This window comes from Eleutherodactylus coqui, chromosome 6, assembly GCF_035609145.1.
Source record: "Eleutherodactylus coqui strain aEleCoq1 chromosome 6, aEleCoq1.hap1, whole genome shotgun sequence".
Lineage (NCBI taxonomy): Eukaryota > Metazoa > Chordata > Amphibia > Anura > Eleutherodactylidae > Eleutherodactylus > Eleutherodactylus coqui.
Window position 1 is genome coordinate 185,906,661 of NC_089842.1, and position 12,305 is coordinate 185,918,965.

The 12,305-nt window shown below is 42.0% G+C and overlaps 1 protein-coding gene across 2 annotated transcripts in view; it reads left to right on the forward strand.

Moving 5' to 3' along the window:
• Positions 1-12,305, forward strand: part of MIPOL1 (mirror-image polydactyly 1) — a 314,859-nt gene that overhangs the window by 91,768 nt on the left and 210,786 nt on the right. For both annotated transcript variants that reach the window (XM_066608446.1, XM_066608447.1), the window contains one exon: positions 165-285. In XM_066608446.1, the coding sequence (XP_066464543.1) occupies positions 165-285 (121 nt within the window). The remainder of the gene's footprint in view (positions 1-164; positions 286-12,305) is intronic.

Here is a 12,305-nt window from a genome sequence, read left to right on the forward strand (position 1 = left end):
ACCATCCTTTGCTAATGGAACAATTGGCTTATCCCCAAGAGGCCTACTTAATATGTAAAGCAGGTGTACAGAACATGATGGCACATGGCTCGCCGGGATAAGAGGGAGACAGCTGTCATGTGATTGGCTCATACTGAATAAATATTTTCCTGCTCTTCACACAGCGACAGGCCGGATTCTCATCACAACCCCGATCATCCAACCTCTGGCGCCCTTGAAGGGGGGCAGCACAACCTGACGGCATTGTTACAGGAGGTGGATTATCTAAGACAAAGCAATAAAAAGGTACAGGCCACAGGATTCTGTCTGGATGTGCGTGTTTAGATTTCTGCTCAAAGTGGAAAAATACAGTTTTTACATTGTTTTTGTATTTCAGCTACCTCCTGGGAGATAATGTATGCCACATTACTTAACATAAAAATCTCCTTTTTGGTTTCTGTATCTGCTGCCACCAGCAGAATTTATATAGAGACGATGTGAACACTCAATGCAATGCATATACTGTATATTCTAATACATGTTACACGTCTTCTCTCCGTCAGTCCTAAGAGCGCCAAGTCTATAATCATTTACATTGCTGTATAATGAATTCTAACTAAAGAACTGGTGAAATAAATTATTGTGATATTAGTGTGATGTTCACACTAAACATGATGAGACTGTGGCACATAGGCTTGATGTCACCCAATGTGGCTTCTGCATGATTATATATAAATACATGAGGGGACAATACAAGGATATCTCCCATGATCTATTAATGACCTATTCTGTGAATGATTGGTGGGGATACACCACTCAGGATCCCTGCTGATCAGCTGATTCACGATTCCACTGTCAATGCAGCTGCCTGGTTTGGTATTGTAGGCACAGTTCCCATTGAATTCAATGAGAGTTGTGTGTGCAATACCAACCTGGGCGACTGCAATACAGACAGCGCAGTGTACTTCCTGCGCTGCCCATGCTGACACCAGCACCAGGAATCAGCTGATCAGTGACGATCCTGAACAGTGGGCCCATACCGATCATCTACTGATAGCTTATTTCGTAGATAGATCATCAGCAGAAAATATGTCTGAATTTTTAATACTTGGAGACTATAGCAGTGGAGATCTTGGAAGTCCTCCTGTTTCACTTTTCAGAGCACAACCTAAGAACGTTCATAGAGTAGTGCCACGGTACAGCCCAGTGCATGTGTTAATATTGCCTTGTCTAGATATTACATGATCCCACTTCCTAGGTCTTTGCACTGCCTTCAGCTATTTTAAACGGCCATATCTTAGCCATACCCATTAAATAAAAGCCGGTCAGACATGCAAACTTTTTTTTCCTGAAGGCATTTTTTTTATCCCCTTCTTCCTTGAATGTCCACGATTTAATACCGCACTATTTTAGGTTAGAATTTCTGTTCTGATTAAATACTATATTTTTTCATTCTATAGTAGTTTGAGTTTATTTTTTGAATACAGTCTTAAATATTCTGAATATAGTACTACTCTAATATTATTGAGTTCAATGTACTATGGAGGACATTATTAAGCCCCTCCTAGTGGTGGTTGCAGGCAGCTAGAATTTTATTATATTCTTATGTGTCAAACAAAACAATCTCCAACCATTATAGATGTATATAAAGAAACGAATCAGCACAAACTTTTGATCTTTTTTTAATGAAAAAATCAAGAGTGCACATTCATTTTAAAGGGATTCTGTCACCAGGTTCATGAAGTATGACTCGGAGCTGAGCTCGATGTCACGGAGGTGGGCTGCAGCGGCCTCTTACCACCCTCAGGATGCAAAGTGACAACTCACTAACTGTACACAGAAGGAGAGAGCTGTCAATCTGCATGATGCACGGGTGGAGAAGGTGGCAAGGCCGCCTCTGTGACTCAGAGCTCTGCTCCAAGTCAAACTTCATGAACCTGGTCACAGAATCCCTTTAAGGCATATATACTGTATAAAATCCTTGTTCAGATGCTGTCAGACAACTCTGGGTAACAAAAAAATCAGGGATGTTAAAATCTACCATGCTCAATGTTACTTTTTCCAACAACACATGCTGGGGCGTTGAGGGTGGGTACAGGAATACACATTAGATTGTTAGCACACTCTGCTAGTTTTACAGTTTCTATGAACTTTCTGGTCTTACCTGGATTTATGCATTGATTACTGATAAAATGTGCTCTGAATGTTATTTAAGTCACAATTATAGACAAATGCCATCTAACTAAACTAATAACACACAGAGAGTTGTACCTTTCATGTCTTTTTATTGAGCGCATTGAGTGAAAATTCCACAGTACAGAGAGGAAGAGTAATTTAACCTCTGTTTTACTGACTTCTCTAAGAAACTATTAGCAAAAATTGTTTCAATTAAGGAAGTATGACTGGAAGTATGGTTTTCACAGATGCTTTGACTATTAGTTAAAGGCACACAAAGCCTGGTTATTGATAAATGTGTTCTTCTCATCAAAGACAGTTATTGTGAACCATGCCTCATTGCAAACAACCTCAGAAGACATGTTATATAGAGACGTGAAGCTGGAAAAGGCTACAAAAGCATTGCTACAGATCTGAGTGTTCATGAATCCATGCTTAGACATATTATCTACAAATGGAGAAAGATCAGGGCTGTTGGTATTCTATCTAGGACTGGGAATCCTATTAAGATTACTCCAACAGGCAATCTTGAAAGAAGTAATAAAGAACCCAACCTCAAAAGACCTGCAGAAGAGTCTACTAACTGCAAAAACCTCTGTTAATGTGAGCACTGTTAGAAAAACACCGAACAAGAATGGTGATAATGGAAGGACACCATGAAGGTAGCCGCTGCTGTAAAAAACAAGCCCACATTCCACAGTTGTTTTTGGAAAAATTTTCTATTGGGGGATGAGTCAAAAGTTGAACTTTTTATCACAAATACACATTATGTCTGGAGAAGAAAGAAAACTGCACACGAAAACCTTATCCCTACTGTGAAGCATGGTGGAAGAAGCACCATGGTTTGAGGTTCGTTTGCTGCCTCAGGACGCTTTACAATCATTGAAGGAACAATGAATTCTAAGGTGTATCAAAAGATTCTACAATAGAATGTAAGGGCAGCAGTCCATGACCTCAAGCTAAAGAGACGTTGGGTGATGCAACAAGACAATAACCCAGAGCACATATGTAAAACAACTAAAGCATGGTTGAAAAAGATTTGTGTTTTGGAATGGCCAAGTCAGAGTCCTGACCTTAACCCAAGATGTTGTGGTATATGACCTGAAATAAACTGTGCACACAAGGCAGCCCAGAAATACTGATGAACTGACACTAATTTGCACGAAGAATGGTCCAAAAGTTTTCCTCAATGTTGTGCAAATCTTATTTGCAGTTACAGGAAACATTTGGGTGGAGGTGATTGCTTCTCAAAGGGAATCCCAATAGTTATTACATTTAAGGATTCACTTTTTCTCCCTGCACTGTATATATTTATTCAGTGAGCTCAAATAAAAGACATGGATGATACAGCTATCTGTGCGTTATGAGATTAAATAGATTGTATTTGTCTATGGTTATGACTTGGAGAAAAATAAGGCCACAATTTATTCGTAAGCAATGCAGAAAATCGGCTCATTCCGAAGCATTCGCTTACTTTTTCTTGCAACTGAATAATAGTGTATTGCCATCTTCAACTGCAGGTAGCACAAGCCAGACCATGTCCAGCATCTATTTATGACCAACCCCTTAAGATATCACCCAAAACCTTGAGAAAATATGATAAACCCCAGTGTTTATGGATTGATATTTCTTGAAAAACTTTGTTTCAGAACCTTACAGACTGGCAAGTGTTTGCTTTCTTGTTTTTTTCGCATTAATTTTTCGGTTTGTGGCTCTGTAATGGTGAGTCACTTCTGTAAGACTGATAAATGTTGTACAGTTGAAACTCAGAAGGCGCGTCCCTACCACACCTTTACAATGGCTCCTGAAATAGACCAAACACCAGAGTTTGATAAATCTTCAATAAGTTTCTGCTAGCAATTCTTAGGGTGCCTGTACATGTAGCTGTAATGTGTAGTGATTTGGTATATGACTGTGTAGCCTGTATAGGTAAAGCACGTAGTTTCAGTACATTTTACCTGTACAAGGCATGCAGCCAGATACTGCATCGCAAACTTCAACTATTCTTGACTTTACCTACACTTCTAGGTTACTTTTTTAACTGAGTTTCTACTGTTAAAGGGGTTGTCTGCCCTCTTTCCAAATGATGACCTATCCTCTGCTTATGACGTCCTGACCAGGAGAGAAGCAGGTAGTGGAGGAGCAGCCCGATTCTCCCATTGATTTCAATGGGAATGAATCTGGTGTCCACACTTCCTGCCCTGTCCGCTGGTGATGACTTCCAGCCTGCTGCATTGGACAGCTAGCTGGATGATCAGCTGATGGACGGGGATCCAAAGTGGTGGACTCCTGTCCATCAACTACTGAAAACCTATCGAAAGGATAGTTCATCATTGGAAAAGAGGGCATACAACTTCTATAAAGAGGTGCCAATATTCCATTATACTTTTTTCTGTTCATGTGTTCCGCTTTTGGTTCTGGCTTTACAAATAGTAAGCGAAAATACTGACCGAAAAAATACTGCTGTGAAAGTGGCCTTGGGTTGTAGAAACGTGAGAAACATTTAGCTACGGTAGAGGGGGTATATTATCAAAAAATGAAAGACTCATTACTTATATAAAATAACATTATTTACTGCTAAAGTCAGTGGTTGGCTTCAGCAGTCATGTCTTGTAGTTGTGAAGTCATTGCTGCAGCCACATAAAGAAAGTCAAGAAGGGGAGGATTCGGGGCATTACCTAGAAAGGTGGTAGATTTAGCTGTGAAATAGGTTTCGGCTACCCACAGCCTTTCCAAATTCAGGAATAGGCCATTGGGAGCCTGATTAGAGGGGCTTACCTAGCTCTCCGGTCTTTCAGGTGCCACGCCACGGATCATATGGACCCATGGGCACGGCAATGATGGAAGGTTTTGAAAGAACACCTAGTCACAAACTTGTCGCTTTGCCCTTGATGTGATGAAGAGGTAATCACGTTGATTCCACATTCTGATTTAAATCTTAATTTGGAATAACTTTGTTGGCAGTTAGAAAGGAACTGGTTGGAACAACAGCCATTAGGCAGACCAAACCCTGTCTGTCCTTATCTTAGCACGCGGTACAGTGCTCTTTCAATGCCCCTTCTACTTGTACCCGCTAGAGCTCAACCTCCCACATCCCAACGGTATTGGGTGTAGTGCTCAACTGTGCCATCAGTATGGTGCCGGCTGAGTTTCCTCTTCTGGTTCCTGAGACTCACACCTCCGACCTAACTTAAAAAGACATCTTACACAATAGCATATTACCAGTAAAAGCATCTAAAAGAACAGAAATAACAATAGGGTACACCCCATTACACCAAGTAAGTAATGGATCTTTTGTTTTTGCAAGCCCACAGCTGCATTTTGTCCAATCTCAGACAACCCCATTAACTTTAGTCACTCAACTTGTCATTATCGTGACCTGATTATATCGAGTGAACTGTGATTTTAGCCACATTATATCCGACAGTGACATCATCAGAAGCAAGCCTCAGCCGGAGGAGCGCCGACTTGTTTTTCTCAGATTGGCAGGTAGTAAAGAAATATGACTTTCTGTTATAATGGCTTGTCCCTGGTTCAGAAATGTTAATATGGCTTTTGAGCAGTAAGAAAGTGTAGGGGCAAAGCCAGATTACCTCAATATTGCAAGTATTCACAATCTGTATTCCCGGGGAAGCAATAAAAACCTCATCTAGGAGAGTGGCAAGTCGATATCAGGAAGATGACAGCTAGGTCAACATCTACAGTAATAAGGAGCAGCAGATTTTACCACTGATATAACCTTCTCACCAGCAAAGGTTGGTTTCCATGCCAACATGAAACAATATATAAATAACCGGGAATGTCTACCAGTCCGAGGTGGCATTTCGGATTCGAACAATCCGTTTTAATATCAGTAATTAATCTAGTCTTAGTGCGATGACAGTTCTCGGTTTTATACCTTTTATTTCCTCATCCTTAATAAAAGAAACTGAAGTTAGAAAGTTACCAGCTTATTCCTTGAAGATCAATCGGCTACCTGTAAATAAGAGCCCCTAAGGGCTCATGCATGCGGGCGTATGCCGTTTCAGTGCGTGAAAAGCACACCGTTTTCACTGCGTGTGTATGTGACTAATTAGTCTGTGACTAATTAGCATGATACATAAAACCGCAGTACTAAATACCCCAATGCAAATCAGTGGAGTTTATGTTGTTCGTATTACGTCCGTAAAAATACTGACATAATATGGGCAGAAAACACGCCCGTGTAAATGAGCCCTAAAGTAGGTGCTTTTATGAAGTCTTTCTGGGTTGTTTACTGTCTTATCCAATGTTATAGCCACTAATGGTAACCATTACAGAACCCAAAGAGTAGGCCACCTTGTTTTTAACATACTTGCAGAGATGTCAACCTGGGAGAGCCTTATACGGGGTGATTCCCATGTCACAGCAAAAGTGGGAGTAGCCTTAGGGGCATGACTTGTACAAAGGGGCATGGTCAACCACTGGCAGGAGTATCGCAGAGCGCAGGACCATAAAAAAGAATGCAGGCAGGGGCACTTCTCCAATGAGACAACTTGAGCCTTCCGCCGCAATCTTCAGGACCTCAGAGGGGTGGTGAGTTGCCACCCGGACAGTAATTGTTTTTTACCGGCCATATTAATGGCTAGTAAACAATAATTGCCAGTCGTGAGGCGGCTGGGGCCTAACAAGCGGTTGACTCACTTAGTTTGCAGCCCTCATCCAACAGTGTTCACCACCACTTCAATCAGCCTGTGACCCTTTTTCCTGTATGCAGACAACAGCCTGTATCCAGCGCAGATGCTGAGCGGAGAGGTCAGCGGTCACAGACTGTTTACAGCAGCGATGGTTGCCGCTGGAGCAGAGTTGTAAACTTAGTGATTTAACTGCTTGTTGGATTGATGCCCAACCGGAGTTCAACTGTGGGGCAATATTACTACTAGAGCCACTATGGGAAACACTATTTCTACTTGCATCACTATTGGGGACATTCCTATTACTGGGGCCACTATGGGGGTTGCTATTACTACTGAAAACACACTGGCAGTCACTATTAATACTTAGACCATTAAGGGGGATACTGTTACTACTGCGGCTACTAACTGGGTCACTATTACCACTGGGGTCAATAATGGGGTACCTATAACTACTGGGGCCATTAATGGGGCCACTACTGGAAGCACTGTTACTCTATCACTTCAGGCAAGTCTCAATGGTTCAAATAGGGGTATCTTGTGTTTTGGCGCTTTCAATGCCTGTAAAATTAGTGTTTTTTGTGTGTGTGGGGGGGGGCACTATTTCGCACTTCACCTCAGGCAGCATAAAGACTTGGGACATCCCTGAGCGCAGGATGAAAAAAAGACCAAGCAGGACAAATATAAAACAGTGAAAGAGAGATTAACAAAAAGTGGCGTCTGCTGAGCTCTTTAGTACCTTTAAGTCTCTGTCCCACCTCCAGCCCTGAGGCATCTCAGCTGAGTAGTAAGGTAGAGCCACTCATGGACTAACAGTGCACCATCTGTCTCATGATGGCAGCCTCAGAGGCTTGTTGTTTCTTCTTCTGCTATCCCCGCTGGTGCCTAGCTTTGCACTGAAAGCGCGTCAAAAAATGTAGAGGAGGAGCTAAGCCATCAGCCGATGCTACAATGACTCCAATAAATCATGTAATCCTAATGCCATCACATGTTTGTATTGGTCACACCAGCCCCAAGTGTTGGGGGTCAAAGAGCGAGTGCAAGTCAGTGAGAACAAGGAAACTTGACATGTCTGGACCTGAATCTTATGTAGAACTGAATTGTTATCTAAGGAACACTGCACCCCTCTTTTCTGCTCCCTTTTTTTTGTTTCTTCCCTTTATGTCCCGCCAGTAGTTCTGGCAAGTTTGTAGTTCTAGCATTTTATTCCTAAGCTAGGAAGATAAGGATGAAGAGATGCACAACTGTTGGGCAAAGATTATATATATTTGCTCTAACTGTGGACTTGATGCAGCGATTTTTGATTTTTCTTACTATGTTGGTTCTCCAGTCTTCCTCACTTTCTTCCTCTTTCCTGCACTGATTCCCACTGTTTCCAATGTATCAGCCAGTTCCACGTCAACGAGCAGAGCATCCCTCAGCATGTCCATCACTGTCCCTGCCTCTAATTAAAAGGCAGAAAAATAGAAGGAAAAGAACCCCATGCTTCTGTGCTAGTAGGATGGTGTGGAGAATACAAGTGAAGTAAAGAGTGACACTTACTATGTAGAGGAGCTCTACAGGCAATCAACAGGGCGCCTCTAAATTCAGGAACGTCCTTAAAGAATCAACGGATGATCCTGGTAACTTTCAATTATTTATTGGTAATACAACAAGGGATGCAGACATAGGCAACAATAGGGAGAATCAATGAAGTGCAATCAATGAGGTAGATGTCCAACTAACTCAAGCAACCAGCAACTAACCGCCAGACTTGTGCTTGAAAAAGGAACTTGTTGTTGCTCCGAAACGCGTTGCACTTCATTGATTCTCCCCATTGTTTCCTATGTCTGCATCTTTTGTCGTATTACCAATAAATAATTGAACATTACCAGGATTATCCGCTGATTCTTGAAGGACGTTCCCGGATTTAGAGGAGCCCTGTCCATTGCCTATAGGGCTCCTCTACGAAGTAAGTGTCACTTATTACTTCACTTGCATTCTCCACACCATCCCTATGAGCACAGAAGCACCGGGTTCTTTTTCTGCTATTTTTTCACTGGTTACAACTGAGGTTTTTTACCTACGGTTCCTCCCTTGACGCTCTCCCTAAATAACTCCCGGTAGGGATTTTTGCTGTTTCTGACCCCCCTACAAGATCTTTTTGGACCAACTGTGTGGATGCCTGTCCCTCGACGGGTGCTCCTCACATGGTAAGTCCTACTCCTTTACTTTTTCAATCACCGATTATTATCCTGTAGCCACCTCCTCAGTAAACCCTATACTTGGAGCACTAGTCAACCAATCTTCTTACCTCTAATTAAATGGCAACTTATGCTACTCATTAACATCCTCAGGCGTTGAGACAGTTTCAACACAGGTGCACAGACATTGCCCTGAATATTCCTAGTCTGGCATTACTCTAATAATATGACCAACTATTGTGATGTCCATTTGATTCCGAGCTGTGATGCCTTATGCCCTTTTCTGAACCAATCCTTATTTAAAGGGGTTGTCTCACAAAATTAAAGTGTCCACAGCATAGGGGATAACTAGCTAATCGTTGGTGGTCTAACTGCTGGGATCCCTGCCAGTCTGGAGAACAGAGGTCCAGAGGGCGTCTAGAGCGATGGGCGCACATGCACACTACCGTGCCAATCCTTTTTAGTAGGAGCGCTGGAGGTAGCTAAGTCCACATGCTTGGATGTCTCTAGCTGTCCCATTGAGATGAATTATGAGAGTATAATTGTTAATAAATAAATTAGTTGTAGGCATTACTCCCTGTTTGTTAGCTTCTTTTACAAGATTTCCTTGTGTCATTGTTCACAAAGTACATGGCCTTTTATATCGTCTCCTTTTTTTGCCAGAATGTAAAACAATAGAATAACATACGTGCTTCCCACAATGCATTCTGCTATTATTACTTGACACCAGCATGACCACAGGCACGGGGTAAACTTGTTCTCTATGTGGATCTTACCACATATCTGCTGTATCCAGAATGCTTTCTTCTCCACTTGGGACGAAGCTCCGATCACTCCCTGAATGCTTTCCTTGGCTCACAGAATTATAACGGCTCATTGTGCGTTTTGATTTTACAGGAAGCTATTCTTTTATTCTATCAAGCCTGACATGACCAGAAGCTATCACTGCCTGTAACCTGTTCCAATACTAATAGCGTAACAAAAAGAAATAAAAGGCACCTATTGTTTTTTGTCCTTATTCATTCCCCGTCTATAATGGCTTTCAACTTTTGAATCTTCCTTGTATAGGTTTGTGGGTTATCACACAGGGTGTGTGGAAACATCAGCAGTAGTCATAAAATGCCCCACCTTCAGATTAGATGCTATGTATGCCCTTATCTCTTCTGCATGTGCCATTTGACATGGAGTATGTCTCAGAGGCCAAGTAGCTGATAGCTGTATCCGAAGCCAAGGCTTACTTCCTGTGTTACCTGGTTTCGTAACAAATCCAACTACGCAAAAAGGTTATTTCTAAATGGTTTGTGACAAATTCCAGATCCAAAAACACACTCGCCTTCCAACTTCCTTTGCTAGATTTTTTTGGGGCTTTTTTTTTTTTTTGAAGGTAAGCGACAGATAAAAGTTTGCATTGTTTATGCCTAAAGGTTTTTATTCGATATTTGGGTACTATAAAACCAGTGCAGCAACCTTTTATCAAATTGGGATCACCTTTTAATTCAATATGTGGATATGGACTTTGCAGGCGATGTGGAGCTTTGATCTTGGCGACTATCCCTACTTTACCCACAAGACCCTTGTAGAGGTACTTTTCTGACCTTTCGACCTATTGTATTTTTTGTTTGCTTTGGTCTTATGATGTCCTTCTAAATCGCCTCTAGAGATTAGTCAGAATACCCTGTATGGTTGAAATATTTTTTTTTCTCTGTGCGCAACCTCAGACTTCGGGTACATTCACATCTCAGGAATCTCTATATGAAGTCCTTGTTAGGCTGAAACACTTTATTTCCTGTTCATTATATGCAAGGACTACATAGACGTTTGTGATAAAACTTCTCTTAGTTCTGCAGAATTGCTAAGTGGGTTCACAGTGAAAGAGGCTAATAAACAAGCTATGTTCTAGTCTTTATGGCCCCTTTGGGATATAACATAGTAACACATCATGTTAGGCTGAATGAAGACAATGTCCATCTGGTTCAGCCTGTTTCAACCCCCACCCTTGTTGGTCCAGAGGAAGGCAAATGATTAAGTTGGCACTTACATGTTAGATACCCTAATATACAGACGGCTGCTGCAGTGACCTAGAGGAGGAGCAGAGTTTTGCTCCTGGCCATACAGATGTTGGCCAAACCCACAGATTTTTTTTCGGGAAGAGCCTGCCATCTAATATGTATGGAAAGGCCTGGAGTTGCAGTCGACCACAGATGTCGGCGATAAAAGAAGGATCTGTTAGTAGGAAGGATATGCCCTGCACAGAGGTGACTAGCAGAAGCTTACCCACTCAGAACACATGGACACTCAGCTGAACCCATTGTTCATTTGTATGGAGGAGATTCAGAAAGAATAGCAGTCAGCTTATTCGACCATCAGCTGTCTGTAATGTATGGCCAACTTAAGCTGTTGGCACTATGAGCTCAGGCCTACTGAAGGTTTCCACAATCTCAAGTCAAATTATTATTACATTATTCATCAGGTCTTGAGAATTTCATGGATTAAGGGGCAAGAAGCATGCAACAAACTAAATGGGAACTATTTTTGTCATATACTTTTAAAATATCACTTGCTGGAACGGTAGCCCTTGGCCACATTGTTTCATAGATGTGTGTGATTTGGAAAAAGGGGTCATAAATGCCCCTTTCTTATGTTATGTCCATTGCGGCGCATCAATACTCTATTGCTCCTCCTGTTAAACGTGGTGTGCCAATAACATTATTCACTGAAAAAGCCAAAAATACAATACCTGAAGGTCTGGCACAATTGCCACCGTAAGGCAGGCACAATTGCCACTGGCACAATTGCCGTAGGGCAGGCGCAATGGCAGTAAGCCCTAAAGATATGCAGTCAGCCAGACAATAGTGTAGAGGAGCAACTTGTTCATGGCAGGCTAATATGCAGTCACCCACTCATCCCAGCCCAGATTAGGGACGAGTGACTGCATATAAAGAAAGCCTGCACATGTGAACGATACCAAAGATGCCAGCCACAGATGGATGGTGACCCACCATACAGGATACTGCATATCTTTAAGGCTTACGGCCATTGCGCCTGCCCTACAGCGATTGTGCCTGCCTTATGGCGATCGTGCCTATGGTGACCGTGTCTGCTTTGCAGACCTTCAGGCATTGTATTTTTGGCTTTTTCAGTGAATAATGTCTTTGTTGTTTTCCTCACCTTTGTGATTTGGTGTGCCAATAACCAACCAACCAAGTGTTACTGTTTACATGTAGGAGCTTATAACTTGTTTATGAACAGGTGTAAGGTTTTCTCAAACTCGCATGAAGACCAACCTCTCAGTGGTTCTGTTTCTGCATTATTCCTG